Raw genomic sequence first — 21,364 nt, 5'->3', positions numbered from 1 at the left:
CGAAACCCGACCCGAAACCGAAAAAATAAAACCCGACCCGACCCGAAATAAGCCGGTTTTCGGGTTTCCCCGTCGGATTCGGGGATTTTTGCCATCCCTATCCAAGACCCGCTCCCTACCCGATATTAATTAATTACGCGAAATCACTAAACATAACTTCCTTTATTTATCATTAAAATTTTTAGGATGTTACAAGTCTTCCCCCCTTAAAGAGGTTTCGTCCCCGAAACCTAACTATTACATAAACAAACTAGGGTAAAACTTGCGCATCTCATCCTCGGCTTCCCAAGTAGCATCCGATCCTTTGCGGTGTTTCCATATCACTTTTACCAAAGGTATAGTCTTTTGACGAAGCTGCTTCTCCTTACGATCAACGATCTCTATCGGTTGCTCGATGTAGTTCAATTGCTCATCAACCTCAATATCCATCAATGGCACGTGAGACGTGTCATCAGCTAGACACTTCCTCATATGAGAAACATGGAAGGTTGAATGAATTCCTTCTAACTCATCGGGTAAATCCAGTTTATAAGCTACTTCACCCACACGATATACAATCTTGCCAGGTCAGCTTGGAAAAATTTTATTTCCATTAACTGTCTTAACACATTTTCATTAGATTTTAAATTTATTTTCTAAACGAACTTGGCTTTAGGCGAAGTTAAACCTCAGGCGAACTTAGCTTTAGACGAAGTTAAACCTCATGCGAACTTAGCTTTAGGCGAAATTAAACCTCAGGCGAACTTAGCTTTAGGCGAAGTTAAACCTCAGGCGAACTTATCATCAGGCGAACTTAAACCTCAGGCGAACTTGTCATCAGGCGAACTTAGCTTGCAGGCGAAGTTCATCGCTTGAAGGCGAAGTTGCCCAGATGAAGGCGAAGTTGCCCAGATGTCCGCTGTTTCGGTTTCTGATCAACATTTCGGGCGATTTTAACACCCTTGTTAAGGTTCAATACCACCCACTACACTTCCCGACCATTTTCGGTCGTTTATACACTAAAAGCTCGGATCTTTAAACTTCCAAGATCAAGAATCATACCTTTTGAGCTTGTTTGGATCTCGTTTATCTTGGTATCACCACTAATCTTTCTCTCTTACCCGGACCTCGCTCGATCCTTCCTTCTTTCTCGGCCCGGCCGGCGGCGGTTTTGGGTGTGCTTGGTGTGTGTGTTTAGGAGAGTGGGGGAAAATGAAGATATTTTGGGATTTTGGGGGTATTTATATCCCTGAAATCCCATTCTCATTTAACCCATCTCAATTAATCCAAGTCCAAGACCCGCTCCCTACCCGATATTAATTAATTACGCGAAATCACTAAACATAACTTCCTTTATTCATCATTAAAATTTTTAGGATGTTACACCAACATTGTCTATTTTATAATTTTCGCATTAGTTTTTCATTTGATGTTACTGGATCCACCCTATATATCACCATTCTAAAAGTACTTGTCCTCCGTCATCCGCGCACATTCGCCATCCATGAACGCTACTTCACGGACCGATTTCACATCCTCAAAGCCTACGACTCACCACTACCTACCCACGAGTTCTTGCATGCCCATGCTTTGTCTGTGAAAGTGATCCTATGCTCGGGATCATGTCCGATCACAACTCAAGTGATAAATGACCTTCCGGCTCTCAAACTCGTTGTCTCTGAGGCCACGGGTGTTAATAACATCGACAAGAATGAATGTCGCCATAGGGGAGTTGTAGTCACTAATGCTGGAGATGTGTACGCTGATGATGTGGCTGATGGCGCGGTGGGACTATTGGTTGATGTTATGAGGAGGATTACAAGCGGAGATAGGTTTGTTCGTGGTGGGCGTTGGTCGAATTTAAGCGTGTATCCTCTTGGTGCTAAGGTATGTGAGTAATAAATGGGACGAGTTATTCCCACACCGTCTGACATGTGATCCCACACCAGTTAGCCATTCATTTTAAGTCCGATGGCCGATTTGACCTTTCAAATGGTGTGGGATTAGATATCCCCTATGTGTATACTATATAGTACCACCCATAATAATAATACTGATTAGTACATAATTTAGAAAAGACAGTTTTTTCAAAGAATTACAAATTTCACAAATTTCCCAAAAACCGGTTATGATTTATGCTCACATTTGAAGTAACATAATTGATAATTTATGCTCTATATTCTATAATAATTGTTATATGCCGCAACTCATATGTTTGATTATTATTATTATTATTATTATTATTATTATTATTATAAGTTGTTTATAGTTGTTTGTGTTGAACATGAAAGGTTATAACTAGACATGATTTGAGTACTGAATTACTGAAATACAACTTACAATATAACTTAAGTACTCCAGTATAAATGTTATTAAGTTGAACTTAGCTTTAGGCGAAGTTAAACCTCAGGCGAACTTATCATCAGGCGAACTTAAACCTCAGGCGAACTTGTCATCAGGCGAACTTAGCTTGCAGGCGAAGTTCATCGCTTGAAGGCGAAGTTGCCCAGATGAAGGCGAAGTTGCCCAGATGTCCGCTGTTTCGGTTTCTGATCAACATTTCGGGCGATTTTAACACCCTTGTTAAGGTTCAATACCACCCACTACACTTCCCGACCATTTTCGGTCGTTTATACACTAAAAGCTCGGATCTTTAAACTTCCAAGATCAAGAATCATACCTTTTGAGCTTGTTTGGATCTCGTTTATCTTGGTATCACCACTAATCTTTCTCTCTTACCCGGACCTCGCTCGATCCTTCCTTCTTTCTCGGCCCGGCCGGCGGCGGTTTTGGGTGTGCTTGGTGTGTGTGTTTAGGAGAGTGGGGGAAAATGAAGATATTTTGGGATTTTGGGGGTATTTATATCCCTGAAATCCCATTCTCATTTAACCCATCTCAATTAATCCAAGTCCAAGACCCGCTCCCTACCCGATATTAATTAATTACGCGAAATCACTAAACATAACTTCCTTTATTCATCATTAAAATTTTTAGGATGTTACACCAACATTGTCTATTTTATAATTTTCGCATTAGTTTTTCATTTGATGTTACTGGATCCACCCTATATATCACCATTCTAAAAGTACTTGTCCTCCGTCATCCGCGCACATTCGCCATCCATGAACGCTACTTCACGGACCGATTTCACATCCTCAAAGCCTACGACTCACCACTACCTACCCACGAGTTCTTGCATGCCCATGCTTTGTCTGTGAAAGTGATCCTATGCTCGGGATCATGTCCGATCACAACTCAAGTGATAAATGACCTTCCGGCTCTCAAACTCGTTGTCTCTGAGGCCACGGGTGTTAATAACATCGACAAGAATGAATGTCGCCATAGGGGAGTTGTAGTCACTAATGCTGGAGATGTGTACGCTGATGATGTGGCTGATGGCGCGGTGGGACTATTGGTTGATGTTATGAGGAGGATTACAAGCGGAGATAGGTTTGTTCGTGGTGGGCGTTGGTCGAATTTAAGCGTGTATCCTCTTGGTGCTAAGGTATGTGAGTAATAAATGGGACGAGTTATTCCCACACCGTCTGACATGTGATCCCACACCAGTTAGCCATTCATTTTAAGTCCGATGGCCGATTTGACCTTTCAAATGGTGTGGGATTAGATATCCCCTATGTGTATACTATATAGTACCACCCATAATAATAATACTGATTAGTACATAATTTAGAAAAGACAGTTTTTTCAAAGAATTACAAATTTCACAAATTTCCCAAAAACCGGTTATGATTTATGCTCACATTTGAAGTAACATAATTGATAATTTATGCTCTATATTCTATAATAATTGTTATATGCCGCAACTCATATGTTTGATTATTATTATTATTATTATTATTATTATTATTATTATTATAAGTTGTTTATAGTTGTTTGTGTTGAACATGAAAGGTTATAACTAGACATGATTTGAGTACTGAATTACTGAAATACAACTTACAATATAACTTAAGTACTGCTTTCTTTTTCGGTACATTCCATATCTCGTATAATAAGTTATAATGGAAAAGTATAAATGTTATTAAGTTGAAACGGCATATATCTAATATCATCGTTTTTTTATTTTAAGTTCAAACTTTTTCTAGTTAAATAAGTCCAAACATCTATTTTACTAATTTTAAACTCAATTTCATATATCTCCATCTAAACTTAAATAAAATAAAATAAAATACAAGTGTCTTTAAATCATGCTTGAAATCATTGTACATTATGCAATGAAACTTGTACATTAATTGGGGTATGTGCAATTCTATAACTTAAGGGAGATGTATGAAATGCTATAAAGAAATAATAATAAAAGAAAACAGGATGACATATGAAATAATAAAACATGATCTCGTTGGTCGTCTTCAATAATGAGAATAACGGTCTTAACAGTCAATTTAATTTTCTTATGTTTTCTTTGTTCTTAAATTTTGGGTATATTAAATAAAAATGTTAAAATAGGAAATAATCAATGATCTATAGCATTCATTTTTGCTAACATATCCAATTATATATATGAACTAGATATTAAAACTCTTAGTATCATAGTGATTAATAGTTTTGATGATATTGATATGATTTTCAAGGTAGGAGGCAAACGAGTCGGAATTGTTGGTCTCGGAAACGTTGGATCTAGAGTTGGCACAAGACATGAGGCCATGGGTTGCATAGTCTCATACACTTCAAGACGGAAAAAAACCATCTACTCCCTTTACGTTCTACCCAAATATCCTTCAACTCGCTTTAGACTCCGATGCCCTCATCCTCTGTTGTGCACTGACCAACGACACACGTCACATGATCACCAACAAAGTCATGATGGCCTTAGGAAAAAAAAAGGTGTCATCGTGAATGTGGCCCGTGGGGCCCTTATTGATGAGGTGGAGTTGGTGAAGTGTTTGGTGGATGGTGAGATTGGTGGTGCTGGTTTTGATGTTTTTGAAAACAAACCTAACGTACCTAGAAAGTTGTATGAATTGGACAATGTCGTTCTTTTGCCTCATACATTGGCCTTGACAAAGAAATCGTTTTATGACGCCGCACAAGTTTTGATAGGTAACTTGGAGGCATTTTTCATGAATAAACCATTGCTTACTCTTGTTGACAACTAAATTTATCCATGTCATATAATGTTTAATGTTTCTTTTTATTGTATTATGTTACAATTGTAAATGATTTTGGTGCCACCAAGGTATTTTAGGAAATTGGAATTTACTTTTAAACCAGATGAAAAATCATAATAAATTTGATCGAGTTAGGAGATGATTAATGCTCCTTTTTATTGTATCATGCTATGTTAATTGGTGATATTAGTACAAAGGAACCTCTAAGGTCACTAGGGATGAGTTGATTCATCAATTTGCTATCATGGATGTTAGGAGAGCTTCACAAATCCTCGATTAGCTATTACCTTATTCATATTTCATAAACTCATTCTAATACCATGATTTTTGCTAATTGTTATGTTTATTGTCATAATTTTAATCGACGGATAAAAAACATGTTTACATTATTTAGTACGTTAAGGCTTAAAGGACATTTTTTTTCCAGCTTGGCCGGGGCATGTAAATTTTCAGGGCCAGCCCTGGCTGAGAAAGCCTCTAAGCTTAAATAACTCAATAATAATAGCATTTACATCATAAATACACATCGAAAAGTAATCTAAAGAAATGTGATATGTTACAAACTTTGAGAATATTTGTCCCTTGAATGAAACTATTGCTATTGATAAACCTCAATGTGGCAAGATTCATGCATGACTTATAATTTTGTAACTTGGTTACTTTTTAATTACTTTTTGGAGAATATTCGATCCACATTATATGGTGTGACTTTGGCATAAATGCAAACACAACTTCAGTTCACTTCATTATTCTAATATGGACTCAAAACATCACCAATGCCAATCACCACATCAAGTACTAGTTATCAAGCCGCCACCCGCGTTCGTGGTCCACGAACAATACATCTCGAACAAGTTCCAAATCCTCAAAGCATACTATTCACCTTTACCAACACAAGATTTCCTAAGAGCCAATCCACAATCCGTAAAAGTTGTGCTATGCTCGGGTGTTACTCCTATCACAGCCGAGGTGTTAAGGGACCTTCCGGCTCTAGAACTAGTTGTCACTACCTCTACTGGGGTCAACCATGTAGATATGGTTGAATGTCGCAATCGCGGGATTAGGGTTACTAATGTGAGAGATGTGTTTTCTGATGATGTAGCAGATGTGGCTGTGGGACTTTTGATTGAAGTCATGAGAAGAATTAGTCATGATAGGTTTGTTCGTTGTGGTCATCTTCTAGGTTCAATGGTTAGTCCCATTTGCATATAAATTTATAACATGTTGTGCAAACAAATACCATATGTTAGTAAAGTTATATAAATTCATGGTTTTAAAAATTGAAACATTACACATGCTTATTATTCTAACCAATTTTTGCATTTATAATATTTTGAAAATTTAAAATAAACATGATTTACAAACCATTATTGTACTTAACGTAAATAATAATAATAATAATAAAAGAATATATATGATTTTACTCGGGCTCACCTAACCCGCATGCTCAAACCCTTGGCCAAGGGTGGCGAGCATATGTGCAACCCTTTACCAAGGGCGTGTCAACATCCGGCAATGACGGCTCTTACGAGCATTCATTGTAGATAGTCTTAGACAATTAGAGTAGATTAAAAAAATTATACTTACGTTGGTTTTACTGTTTTGTTGCAATTCTTTTTTGAAAGTATGTAACACTATTGGTTTTCTTTCACCAATAAATATTAAAAAAAAACGTATTAGATCCGTGACGATCATGTTTTCTAATTTTTAATACAAAACCTTTTTTTTATATGAATTGACATTTTTGTTATCTTATTTGAAGTAAAAACGATAAGAGTTTCATTTCACATAGGTTTAATCGATTCATCATTGAAATTGACCTAACGTGTTACAGTTTAACCAACCCTTCAAACTAAACCGCAAGCTTTACAACAAATGTCACAACCCATAAAACATTCATAACTAGAGGTGTACAAAACCGGTTTTAAACCCAAACTGAACCGGTTTGGTCGGTCAAACCTGTTGACTCAAACCGGTTCGGTTTATAAATCGGCCTGGTCCAGGTCGGTTCGGTCCGGTTTAGAACTGGTTTAACCGGTTTTCCTCAAGCCGGTTCGGTTTTAAAACTGATTTGGTAGATCTTAAGTGGAACCGGTCCTGAAACTGACTGTTTGAGAACCAGTTTGAGTGAAACTGGTTTTATTGTCAAAGCGGTTTGGTTCAATTTGCATAAATCTGGTCCCAAACCGGTTCTTTTTACACTATTCATTACTGTCTGTTATCTACTATTTTAATACTTCCAATTTCAGTTAGGAGGAAAGAGGATTGGGATTGTTGGTCTTGGAAACATTGGTTCAAAAGTTGCTACAAGACTACAAGCCATGGGCTGCATAGTCTCATACACTTCAAGGCAAAAGAAACACACCACACCTTTGACTTACTACCCAACTGTCCTCAAACTCGCTTCCAATTCCGACGCACTCGTTCTTTGTTGCGCATTAACTAAAGACACGTGTCACATGATCAATAACAAAGTCATGACCGATTTAGGAAAAAACGGAGTCATTGTAAATGTGGCTCGTGGGGCTGTCATTGACGAGGTGGAATTAGTCAGGCATCTGGTGGAAGGTGAAATTGGTGGTGCGGGATTGGATGTTTATGAAAACGAACCAAACGTGCCTAAGGAGTTGTTTGGATTGGACAATGTTGTCGTTTTGCCACATAGTGGCGCGTGTACAAAGGAATGCTTCCAAGATGCTGCTCGACTTGTCGTCGGTAACTTGGAAGCCTTTTTCGCTAATAAACCCTTGATTACTCCTGTTAGTAACGATTTTTAATCACACAAACATAAATTGTACTTTTATTGTTCATTATTATTCAATTCAATAAAAACACAAACTTATTATAAAGTTGACTTTGTGTCATTAGAAGTCAAAATGAAAGCCTTGACATCATCATAAAACACTTGTGCTTTTTGTTGGTCAAAGATCTCTACACCATGGTAACCTTCATGATCAAATTTCTTTATCACATGCACTCCATGTGCTTCTAACATCTTTGCAAACTCCATTTGTCTATCCACCATTGGATCGCCAGCATAACCCCTGACCAGACATTTTGGTAAACGTCTTATCTTCTCAATACGAGATTCATTCAGATCTCGTAAGGGGTTACAATACTCGTGGTCTCTGTCACTGCCTTCAGGCAGTGACAGTGACCACATTAGATCATTCACTTTTAATGGAACAATATGATCGTTCACTAGTCGAAGCTCTGACTCAGTACGCTCGACCCCACTAAAAAAAGGTTGGTTCAATATGAGCCCTACGATCTTGATCGGGTTGAGATCAAGATCTAGCGCACGCAGACACACATTGTAGGATATATTAGCTCCCGAGCTACTTCCCAGCAAGTAGACTTTTGAAAAGTCTGCCAGCTCGGTCAACCACTCATCAGCGCCAGTGATCCCCAGTGCCTGGTCACGCACCCATAACACCGCCTCCATGGCATCGTCATACGCCGTAGGGAGGCGGTGTTCTGGTGCGAGACGGTACTCGACAGTGATCACCAGCGCTGGTGACTGGGCAGATATGACTGAGCATGCATGGTTGAAGGGGTATGATGTGGCGCTGAAAAGGATGAAACCGCCACCGTGGAAGTGGAGGATGACGGGGAGCTTCCCGGTGGCGGTTTTAGGTGGTGACACAGGGCGAAAGAGGCGGACAAAGACGGTATTGAGTTTTATGTCTTTGGAGAGTGCGAGTTGGGACTCGGTTGCGAGTTCGGGTGTTGCAGGTACCGATGGAAGCGGGCGGTGTCGGGTCAAAGACCCATCCGGGTTGTGGGTGATTTTGAGGAAGTCGTAAGGATCCAAATCGGGGTTGGGGTCGGACATGATTGTGGTAAAAACATAGAGATCGTAGTTGTGTATATAAAGGGGTTGATACATGATTTGTGTCTTTAATGAGATGATAGAGTAGTTGTATCTAACTCATTTAATGTGCTGATACAAAAGGTTTTTTTTAAAGGTAAAAAGAAATCTTTTATATCAAAAAAGAAAAAAATTCTTTAAAAGATAACTTTAAATTATTAAATATTCTCTAAAAGTTTAATATATTATATTTATTAGGCATGTGTCGTGTGCGCCTTCAACCGACAAAAACGCCCCAAACCACCTTGGAGCACCTCACCTAGGGTGTTTTGGACTGGTTTTGGTTTGGAGCGTTTCCTACAAAGTGCCTCCCTTGTTATTCATCAAACCGGATCAAACTTTTTCTAACAAACTTCAAATAATCGAATCTTTTATTTTTTTTTAAACGGATAAGAAAAAACATTATTAGGTAATGATTAGACCATACATATTGGGGCGCTTTCCCCACTCAAAGCTTTAGGAACATCACCCCTGGGGCGCCTTAGAGTGTTTAGATGTTGGGGGCGCTTCCCACAAAACGTTAGAAGGGGGAGACGAGGGGGAAGCTGATTGATGGCTTAATTTGTTTTTTTTTAAATAAAAATGATAAAAAATAATAATTTAATGATTTGAAGGAGCTACATCCATTACACTACTTTGTTGTAAAACGCCCCTATGGTGATGTGACGTCACATTGTGAAAAACGCTCCATAGAGACTCCATTCACTACACATGATCTTAAAAGGGCTCCATCCTCTAAACCCTTTTGCTATAAAAACTTTATGATGACGTGGCGCCACATGATATAAAACTTTTCATAAAAACTCCATCAGCTACACATGTCCCTGATGGGATGCATAATTGCATATGATATATAAATTTCATTAACTTTAAATAATACTGTGTTACCCATAATTAATTATGAGAATGATTGCATCTTCACTATTTATTCATATATATGCTTCTTTTAGTTATACTATATTCTTTCATGATAGTCCTTGCATTTGATACAAAATGTTGATGCTTTATAATTTATATACAAGTTTCCTATACACATATTGGTCTGGCATACTTTGCCGGTACACATCTTTTTTTCTTTTTCTATATATATTTTTGTATTTGTATGTACTTACTTTCTAACAATACAAATATTTATTACCAAAAGCATTTATTAAGTTCCACATTAATTTATATATTAGTGTTAACTTATAAAATATATAAAGAAAGGATAATATATATTTAGTGAATTAAAACTATTAGAAAATACTAGATGGTAATTAGTTTAGTTCGAGTTTGAAAGGTACGTTACTCTCGAGTCAAGTTTGAGCTTTACAAATAGAGTTCTAAAGGAGTCAAGCTCGAGCATTACAAATAGAGCTCTAAAAGAGTCGATCTGGAGCTCGGATTTAGCTTTCCGTTAAACAATCTTTTAAATTTCTTAACATACGTTTTACATCGCCGTGTCTTTTTCATGATTTCCAAATATAGCGCCGCGGGTTGTTTTTAAACATAATGTACAAACAATAATCAGAAATAAGTCAATAACAAATCAGTAATTCAATCATTAAGGCCTAAATTCATTATTTTAGACAAAAAATTTTCGGCCCATTTTTCATGCTTAAATGGCAAAACCGGAAAAACCGAAACCAAATTTCGGTTTTTGTTTCTGCTTTAGCCCAAAACCAACCCAACCCAAATCAAACCGGATGCTTTGGAATTAAGGCTGAGATGCCTTTAATATATTTCACCTATTTCAACAACATTTTCATGCTAAGTAATCATGCATTTAAGTCTGGTACTTTTGTGACAACGCTACTTCTTTATTTAATTTTGTTTTTAATTTATATTTAAATTGATAAATGAATAAACTAATCAGTCCCCTTCGGTTTTCTTGGCCCAACCAACGAACTCCATGGCCCATGCCCGTTTCTTGGTCCATTTTGATATCCTTAAGCCCATTACTTTCTTAAGTGTGCCCCAACTCCAAATTCCCAATTCATTTTTCTAACTAATCCGTAACTTTTCAAGCTATAATTTGTAATATTAATAATAGAGAACAAGAAATATTAAATCATGTCGAGGGGTGTGGAATGTGGAGGGTATGAGGGGTCGGGTGTATACGCATATAGACAAAATAAGGATTGTCTCTTCATATCATCTTAAATCTCGACACACTGGCGCCAGAAACATTAAGGTCCAAAAACGTTAATTATTATTACGTTGTGAAAATGTTGTTTTGTTTTCGCGTAAGTTGTTACTTTCTTCATCATCATGCGCCATAAGGAATTGTGAAGCCTGTATTGAAGTGGGTCCATGGGAAGTGACATCTTGAGGCTATCAGTTGCAAGGTCTCATATCCACTAATGCATCAAGTGGAGAAAGATCACCGAGTAGAATGAGCCACCAATTGGGTTGAAATTTGAAAATAAATTATGGACCACCTGAATCACTCTAGGAGTAAAGGGTATAGAAAACAAAACATATTAATTGGATAATAATAATAAATTAAAAGTATATCGGTTTTTATTAATCCTAACCGGCCCCAACTAATGAATTGGCTATTGACAGTCTCAACTTTTAACGTATTTGTTCCTAATGTTCCGCAACTAAAAGAATCCTAACGTCGTTAGTTTCAGGTCGTCGGAAAAGCGTTTTTGGCCGAAAAAGCCTAATTTGTTACCGAAAAACACCACCTGAACACTGCAACCACCACCAATTGACTCACCGCCAACCAACTACCACCACCTTGAGCACCATCAACCGATTTCGACGATGGTTGTAGGGTTTCCGGAGACCTCAATAAATGGGGCTTTTACTAGAAAAAAGGTTCCTAAAGTCTGATACGTCGTTACCAAGATGTTTGGGACGATAATGTTGAGTTTTCGGGAAAAAATTGAGTTTTCCAGCCAAAACGTTTATCCGGCGACTTGAAACTAACAACGTTAAGATTCTGTTAGTCGCGGACCGTTAGGAACAAATACGTTAAAAGTTGGAATCGTTAGCAGCCAATTCGTTAGTTGGGACCGGTAATGACCAAAAGACGATAATTGAGATTAATAAACGCCAATATACCTAAACTAAAACAAACACTAGTTAAAAGACGGAGTAAAATAGTAGAAACCGTAAAAACAAGTCATTTTTAGGATGTGATATATCCCTATAGTCCTGCGATAATCATCGCTATAGCAATGATATACGTATGGTATATGTTTTTTCCTGTGTATAATCTGTTTATATCACAATGCTCTCGATACATTCTACATGGTTTGTTGTATGTACATGTATATTACCTTTCAATTGTATATCTTTAGGATCACATTAAAAATAACATAGGTGCAACTTCATAGTGAACCAATATTTTTTATTGACACACGCGTAGATAAGTAGCTGTGAAATACATTATGTACATTATTGTATTACATATATAAAATAAGAAAAACTTGCTAAACAATTACTTACAATACAAACGTCCTACTATGTAGGATAAGGTTTTATTATGTCTTCGACAAACGGAACAACACCTAACACGTTTCTTGATACTAATACTAGTTTTTCTATCCGGCGCATTGTGCCGGGATAGCTGGCAAAACCCTAGCATTGAAACCCAGGCGTTGGTAAAACCTGAGCATTACGACGATGAGTTGACCAAAGGGTCAGTAAAACCCGAGCATTCGGCCAGTACCAATTTAAGGTACCAGAATTAAAACAAAAGGGTCGGTAAACCTCAGGCCCTGCGGTGGTGAGTCGGTAAAACCTGAGCGTTGTTGGTCTCGGGATTTGTGGCGGTAAGTCGACACAAATTAATTTGTTTCAATTACGCTCGTTACGATACCGAAACTACGAAACAAAATAAAAAATACAAAACAAAAAACAAAAAACTTTGTCCAATAAGATGTTAGCGACACCAAACTTCTAATTTATATATATTAGATAATTAGTCAAGACATTTGGATAGGATCACCCAAACACTATGACTCCCATGCGTATATAGTAATGTTGCAGCATCCTTGTATATCAGGGTGCACGACCATCTTAAAGAATCGTTAATATTTTATGAGCCGAAGACGAAAAAAATTTAAGAGCTTAAATAAAGGGGTTTTTTATGTTTTGTTTAAACGATTAATTTTTTAAATAGGCTTACTTGTTTATAATTTTGGTTGTGTAAAGAAAAACTTTTATGCCAATTGACTTAAATGAGTTGGCTAATTAAGTTTAAATATTCAAAATAAATATCTTTTTGTATCAATATCTATATATAAATTAAAAAAAAAAATTCTGGTCTACCGAGTGATTAGGCCGGTGGCCGTCGGCCAACCTGTCCTCCTTCAAAGCTGTCACCGTCTATGTGTTGTTGACTTGAAAAAAATTATGATTAAATTCACAAACATTATTATTTATTAGTATTAGTAACTCAAAACTTAAAAATAATTACAATCCACAATTCCACAAATAACTACACGAGTCCTCATCTAGTAATACACCATGGAGCTCCTTTATTCACTAACTAACTAGATTTTATCTTCCGTATTACGGGGGTTATTTTACATTATTCGTTTTTAATATTTATATATGTATATTTGGATTTTAATTTTATTCGTTGCAAGAAAGTTAATAATTAATATACCTGATGTTTGATGATAAAATGGTTTCACAAATAAATAATATTTTATAATCCGATTTAAAAGCTATCTAGGTGTGGTGATACTCATTACCCGTTTATTTTCTTTATTATAAATAATATCTTTTTTAAAATAAAATAGGATATTAATTTTTAGTATACTCCTATTTTATAGGATTTTCATATCAAATATTTTATGAGATTAATTTTTAACATAATGAGATGTTATAACCCGTTTAAGAGCTATCTGGGTTTGCTGAGACCTTTACCCGTGAATTCGGGTTAAATGCGTGAGAAACCTTCATTTACAAATAATGCGAAAAAATAATTTTCGCATTATTTTTTCATTTGATGTTACTGGATCCACCCTATATATCACCATTCTAAAAGTACTTGTCCTCCGTCATCCGCGCACATTCGCCATCCATGAACGCTACTTCACGGACCGATTTCACATCCTCAAAGCCTACGACTCACCACTACCTACCCACGAGTTCTTGCATGCCCATGCACTGGCTGTGAAAGTGATCCTATGCTCGGGATCATGTCCGATCACAACTCAAGTGATAAATGACCTTCCGGCTCTCAAACTCGTTGTCTCTGAGGCCACGGGTGTTAATAACATCGACAAGAATGAATGTCGCCATAGGGGAGTTGTAGTCACTAATGCTGGAGATGTGTACGCTGATGATGTGGCTGATGGCGCGGTGGGACTATTGGTTGATGTTATGAGGAGGATTACAAGCGGAGATAGGTTTGTTCGTGGTGGGCGTTGGTCGAATTTAAGCGTGTATCTTCTTGGTGCTAAGGTATGTGAGTAATAAATGGGACGAGTTATTCCCACACCGTCTGACATGTGATCCCACACCAGTTAGCCATTCATTTTAAGTCGGATGGCCGATTTGACCTTTCAAATGGTGTGGGATTAGATATCCCCGTGTGTATACTATATAGTACCACCCATAATAATAATACTGATTAGTACATAATTTAGAAAAGGCAGTTTTTTCAAAGAATTACAAATTTCACAAATTTCCCAAAAACCGGTTATGATTTATGCTCACATTTGAAGTAACATAATTGATAATTTATGCTCTATATTCTATAATAATTGTTATATGCCGCAACTCATATGTTTGATTATTATTATTATTATTATTATTATTATTATTATTATTATTATTATTATTATTATTATTATTATTATTATTATTATAAGTTGTTTATAGTTGTTTGTGTTGAACATGAAAGGTTATAACTAGACATGATTTGAGTACTGAATTACTGAAATACAACTTACAATATAACTTAAGTACTGCTTTCTTTTTCGGTACATTCCATATCTCGTATAATAAGTTATAATGGAAAAGTATAAATGTTATTAAGTTGAAACGGCATATATCTAATATCATCGTTTTTTTATTTTAAGTTCAAACTTTTTCTAGTTAAATAAGTCCAAACATCTATTTTACTAATTTTAAACTCAATTTCATATATCTCCATCTAAACTTAAATAAAATAAAATAAAATAAAATACAAGTGTCTTTAAATCATGCTTGAAATCATTGTACATTATGCGATGAAACTTGTACATTAATTGGGGTATGTGCAATTCTATAACTTAAGGGAGATGTATGAAATGCTATAAAGAAATAATAATAAAAGAAAACAGGATGACATATGAAATAATAAAACATGATCTCGTTGGTCGTCTTCAATAATGAGAATAACGGTCTTAACAGTCAATTTAATTTTCTTATGTTTTCTTTGTTCTTAAATTTTGGGTATATTAAATAAAAATGTTAAAATAGGAAATAATCAATGATCTATAGCATTCATTTTTGCTAACATATCCAATTATATATATGAACTAGATATTAAAACTCTTAGTATCATAGTGATTAATAGTTTTGATGATATTGATATGATTTTCAAGGTAGGAGGCAAACGAGTCGGAATTGTTGGTCTCGGAAACGTTGGATCTAGAGTTGGCACAAGACTTGAGGCCATGGGTTGCATAGTCTCATACACTTCAAGACGGAAAAAAACCATCTACTCCCTTTACGTTCTACCCAAATATCCTTCAACTCGCTTTAGACTCCGATGCCCTCATCCTCTGTTGTGCACTGACCAACGACACACGTCACATGATCACCAACAAAGTCATGATGGCCTTAGGAAAAAAAAAGGTGTCATCGTGAATGTGGCCCGTGGGGCCCTTATTGATGAGGTGGAGTTGGTGAAGTGTTTGGTGGATGGTGAGATTGGTGGTGCTGGTTTTGATGTTTTTGAAAACAAACCTAACGTACCTAGAAAGTTGTATGAATTGGACAATGTCGTTCTTTTGCCTCATACATTGGCCTTGACAAAGAAATCGTTTTATGACGCCGCACAAGTTTTGATAGGTAACTTGGAGGCATTTTTCATGAATAAACCATTGCTTACTCTTGTTGACAACTAAATTTATCCATGTCATATAATGTTTAATGTTTCTTTTTATTGTATTATGTTACAATTGTAAATGATTTTGGTGCCACCAAGGTATTTTAGGAAATTGGAATTTACTTTTAAACCAGATGAAAAATCATAATAAATTTGATACGAGTTAGGAGATGATTAATGCTCTTTTTTTTGTATCATGCTATGTTAATTGGTGATATTAGTACAAAGGAACCTCTAAGGTCACTAGGGATGAGTTGATTCATCAATTTGCTATCATGGATGTTAGGTGAGCTTCACAAATCCTCGGTTAGGTATTAGCTTATTCATATTTCATAAACTCATTCTAATACCATGATTTTTGCTAATTGTTATGTTTATTGTCATAATTTTAATCGGCGTATAAAAAACATGTTTACATTATTTAGTACGTTAAGGCTTAAAGGACATTTTTTTTCCAGCTTGGCCGGGGCATGTAAATTTTCAGGGCCAGCCTTGGCTGAGAAAGCCTCTAAGCTTAAATAACTCAATAAAAATAGCATTTACATCATAAATACACATCGAAAAGTAATCTAAAGAAATGTGATATGTTACAAACTTTGAGAATATTTGTCCCTTGAATTAAACTATTGTTATTGATAAACCTCAATGTGGCAAGATTCATGCATGACTTATAATTTTGTAACTTGGTTACTTTTTAATTACTTTTTGGAGAATATTCGATCCACATTATATGGTGTGACTTTGGCATAAATGCAAACACAACTTCAGTTCACTTCATTATTCTAATATGGACTCAAAACATCACCAATGCCAATCACCACATCAAGTACTAGTTATCAAGCCGCCACCCGCGTTCGTGGTCCACGAACAATACATCTCGAACAAGTTCCAAATCCTCAAAGCATACGATTCACCTTTACCAACACAAGATTTCCTACGAGCCAATGCACAATCCGTAAAAGTTGTGCTATGCTCGGGTGTTACTCCTATCACAGCCGAGGTGTTAAGGGACCTTCCGGCTCTAGAACTAGTTGTCACTACCTCTACTGAGGTCAACCATGTAGATATGGTTGAGTGTCGCAATCGCGGGATTAGGGTTACTAATGTGAGAGATGTGTTTTCTGATGATGTAGCAGATGTGGCTGTGGGACTTTTGATTGAAGTCATGAGAAGAATTAGTCATGATAGGTTTGTTCGTTGTGGTCATCTTCTAGGTTCAATGGTTAGTCCCATTTGCATATAAATTTGTAACATGTTGTGCAAACAAATACCATATGTTAGTAAAGTTATATAAATTCATGGTTTTAAAAATTGAAACATTACACATGCTTATTATTCTAACCAATTTTTGCATTTATAATATTTTGAAAATTTAAAATAAACATGATTTACAAACCATTATTGTACTTAACGTAAATAATAATAATAATAATAATAATAATAATAATAATAATAATAATAATAATAATAATAATAAAAGAATATATATGATTTTACTCGGGCTCACCTAACCCGCATGCTCAAACCCTTGGCCAAGGGTGGCGAGCATATGTGCAACCCTTTACCAAGGGCGTGTCCACATCAGGCAATGACGGCTCTTACGAGCATTCATTGTAGATAGTCTTAGACAATTAGAGTAGATTAAAAAAATTATACTTACGTTGGTTTTACTGTTTTGTTGCAATTCTTTTTTGAAAGTATGTAACACTATTGGTTTTCTTTCACCAATAAATATTAAAAAAAAACGTATTAGATCCGTGACGATCATGTTTTCTAATTTTTAATACAAAACCTTTTTTTTATATGAATTGACATTTTTGTTATCTTATTTGAAGTAAAAACGATAAGAGTTTCATTTCACATAGGTTTAATCGATTCATCATTGAAATTGACCTAACGTGTTACAGTTTAACCAACCCTTCAAACTAAACCGCAAGCTTTACAACAAATGTCACAACCCATAAAACATTCATAACTAGAGGTGTACAAAACCGGTTTTAAACCCAAACTGAACCGGTTTGGTCGGTCAAACCTGTTGACTCAAACCGGTTCGGTTTATAAATCGGCCTGGTCCAGGTCGGTTCGGTCCGGTTTAGAACTGGTTTAACCGGTTTTCCTCAAGCCGGTTCGGTTTTAAAACTGATTTGGTAGATCTTAAGTGGAACCGGTCCTGAAACTGACTGTTTGAGAACCAGTTTGAGTGAAACTGGTTTTATTGTCAAAGCGGTTTGGTTCAATTTGCATAAATCTGGTCCCAAACCGGTTCCTTTTACACTATTCATTACTGTCTGTTATCTACTATTTTAACACTTCCAATTTCAGTTAGGAGGAAAGAGGATTGGGATTGTTGGTCTTGGAAACATTGGTTCAAAAGTTGCTACAAGACTACAAGCCATGGGCTGCATAGTCTCATACACTTCAAGGCAAAAGAAACACACCACACCTTTGACTTACTACCCAACTGTCCTCAAACTCGCTTCCAATTCCGACGCACTCGTTCTTTGTTGCGCATTAACTAAAGACACGTGTCACATGATCAATAACAAAGTCATGACCGATTTAGGAAAAAACGGAGTCATTGTAAATGTGGCTCGTGGGGCTGTCATTGACGAGGTGGAATTAGTCAGGCATCTGGTGGAAGGTGAAATTGGTGGTGCGGGATTGGATGTTTATGAAAACGAACCAAACGTGCCTAAGGAGTTGTTTGGATTGGACAATGTTGTCGTTTTGCCACATAGTGGCGCGTGTACAAAGGAATGCTTCCAAGATGCTGCTCGACTTGTCGTCGGTAACTTGGAAGCCTTTTTCGCTAATAAACCCTTGATTACTCCTGTTAGTAACGATTTTTAATCACACAAACATAAATTGTACTTTTATTGTTCATTATTATTCAATTCAATAAAAACACAAACTTATTATAAAGTTGACTTTGTGTCATTAGAAGTCAAAATGAAAGCCTTGACATCATCATAAAACACTTGTGCTTTTTGTTGGTCAAAGATCTCTACACCATGGTAACCTTCATGATCAAATTTCTTTATCACATGCACTCCATGTGCTTCTAACATCTTTGCAAACTCCATTTGTCTATCCACCATTGGATCGCCAGCATAACCCCTGACCAGACATTTTGGTAAACGTCTTATCTTCTCAATACGAGATTCATTCAGATCTCGTAAGGGGTTACAATACTCGTGGTCTCTGTCACTGCCTTCAGGCAGTGACAGTGACCACATTAGATCATTCACTTTTAATGGAACAATATGATCGTTCACTAGTCGAAGCTCTGACTCAGTACGCTCGACCCCACTAAAAAAAGGTTGGTTCAATATGAGCCCTACGATCTTGATCGGGTTGAGATCAAGATCTAGCGCACGCAGACACACATTGTAGGATATATTAGCTCCCGAGCTACTTCCCAGCAAGTAGACTTTTGAAAAGTCTGCCAGCTCGGTCAACCACTCATCAGCGCCAGTGATCCCCAGTGCCTGGTCACGCACCCATAACACCGCCTCCATGGCATCGTCATACGCCGTAGGGAGGCGGTGTTCTGGTGCGAGACGGTACTCGACAGTGATCACCAGCGCTGGTGACTGGGCAGATATGACTGAGCATGCATGGTTGAAGGGGTATGATGTGGCGCTGAAAAGGATGAAACCGCCACCGTGGAAGTGGAGGATGACGGGGAGCTTCCCGGTGGCGGTTTTAGGTGGTGACACAGGGCGAAAGAGGCGGACAAAGACGGTATTGAGTTTTATGTCTTTGGAGAGTGCGAGTTGGGACTCGGTTGCGAGTTCGGGTGTTGCAGGTACCGATGGAAGCGGGCGGTGTCGGGTCAAAGACCCATCCGGGTTGTGGGTGATTTTGAGGAAGTCGTAAGGATCCAAATCGGGGTTGGGGTCGGACATGATTGTGGTCAAAACATAGAGATCGTAGTTGTGTATATAAAGGGGTTGATACATGATTTGTGTCTTTAATGAGATGATAGAGTAGTTGTATCTAACTCATTTAATGTGCTGATACAAAAGGTTTTTTTTAAAGGTAAAAAGAAATCTTTTATATCAAAAAAGAAAAAAATTCTTTAAAAGATAACTTTAAATTATTAAATATTCTCTAAAAGTTTAATATATTATATTTATTAGGCATGTGTCGTGTGCGCCTTCAACCGACAAAAACGCCCCAAAGCACCTTGGAGCACCTCACCTAGGGTGTTTTGGACTGGTTTTGGTTTGGAGCGTTTCCTACAAAGTGCCTCCCTTGTTATTCATCAAACCGGATCAAACTTTTTCTAACAAACTTCAAATAATCGAATCTTTTATTTTTTTTAATCAGATAAGAAAAAACATTATTAGGTAATGATTAGACCATACATATTGGGGCGCTTTCCCCACTCAAAGCTTTAGGAACATCACCCCTGGGGCGCCTTAGAGTGTTTAGATGTTGGGGGCGCTTCCCACAAAACGTTAGAAGGGGGAGACGAGGGGGAAGCTGATTGATGGCTTAATTTGTTTTTTTTAAATAAAAATGATAAAAAATAATAATTTAATGATTTGAAGGAGCTACATCCATTACACTACTTTGTTGTAAAACGCCCCTATGGTGATGTGACGCCACATTGTGAAAAACGCTCCATAGAGACTCCATTCACTACACATGATCTTAAAGGGGCTCCATCCTCTAAACCCTTTTGCTATAAAAACTTTCTATGGTGATGTGGCGTCACATGATATAAAACTTTTCATAAAAACTCCATTAGCTACACATGGCCTTGATGGGATGCATAATTGCATATGATATATAAATTTCATTAACTTTAAATAATACTGTGTTACCCATAATTAATTATGAGAATGATTGCATCTTCACTATTTATTCATATATATGCTTCTTTTAGTTATACTATATTCTTTCATAATATATACAAGTTTCCTTGCATTTGATACAAAATGTTGATGCTTTATAATTTATATACAAGTTTCCTATACACATATTGGTCTGGCATACTTTGCCGGTACACATCTTTTTTTCTTTTTCTATATATATTTTTGTATTTGTATGTACTTACTTTCTAACAATACAAATATTTATTACCAAAAGCATTTATTAAGTTCCACATTAATTTATATATTAGTGTTAACTTATAAAATATATAAAGAAAGGATAATATATATTTAGTGAATTAAAACTATTAGAAAATACTAGATGGTAATTAGTTTAGTTCGAGTTTGAAAGGTACGTTACTCTCGAGTCAAGTTTGAGCTTTACAAATAGAGTTCTAAAGGAGTCAAGCTCGAGCATTACAAATAGAGCTCTAAAAGAGTCGATCTGGAGCTCGGATTTAGCTTT

The 21,364-nt window shown here is 36.6% G+C and overlaps 2 protein-coding genes and 4 pseudogenes across 2 annotated transcripts; 4 read left to right on the top strand and 2 right to left on the bottom strand.

Annotated features, from left to right (window-relative positions):
- Nucleotides 1-1,356: 1,356 nt before the first annotated feature.
- On the top strand, nt 1,357-5,096 carry LOC143611250 (glyoxylate/hydroxypyruvate reductase HPR3 pseudogene; annotated as a pseudogene).
- Nucleotides 5,097-5,864: 768 nt separating this feature from the next.
- LOC143612387 (glyoxylate/hydroxypyruvate reductase HPR3-like) lies at nt 5,865-7,885 on the top strand. Its single transcript, XM_077086383.1, has 2 exons — nt 5,865-6,299; nt 7,358-7,885. The coding sequence occupies exons 1-2, from the start codon at nt 5,865-5,867 to the stop codon at nt 7,883-7,885; spliced, it is 963 nt and encodes a 320-aa protein (XP_076942498.1).
- On the bottom strand, nt 7,859-9,041 carry LOC143612378 (putative carboxylesterase 8 pseudogene; annotated as a pseudogene).
- Nucleotides 9,042-13,890: 4,849 nt separating this feature from the next.
- Nucleotides 13,891-16,037, top strand: LOC143611241 (glyoxylate/hydroxypyruvate reductase HPR3 pseudogene; annotated as a pseudogene).
- A 768-nt stretch (nt 16,038-16,805) lies between these two features.
- Nucleotides 16,806-18,868, top strand: LOC143612368 (glyoxylate/hydroxypyruvate reductase HPR3-like; annotated as a pseudogene).
- LOC143612360 (putative carboxylesterase 8) lies at nt 18,842-19,957 on the bottom strand. The gene has a single exon (XM_077086369.1). The coding sequence runs from the start codon at nt 19,924-19,926 to the stop codon at nt 18,934-18,936; it is 993 nt and encodes a 330-aa protein (XP_076942484.1). The 5' UTR covers nt 19,927-19,957; the 3' UTR covers nt 18,842-18,933.
- Nucleotides 19,958-21,364: the final 1,407 nt, after the last annotated feature.

This window comes from Bidens hawaiensis, unplaced genomic scaffold (assembly GCF_021521415.1).
Source record: "Bidens hawaiensis isolate Kalapana, Puna unplaced genomic scaffold, B.hawaiensis_p1.1 tig00002236_1, whole genome shotgun sequence".
Taxonomy (NCBI): Eukaryota; Viridiplantae; Streptophyta; class Magnoliopsida; order Asterales; family Asteraceae; genus Bidens; species Bidens hawaiensis.
The sequence above is the reverse complement of the archived record's forward strand: the minus strand, read 5'-3'. Positions and strand labels throughout refer to the sequence as shown.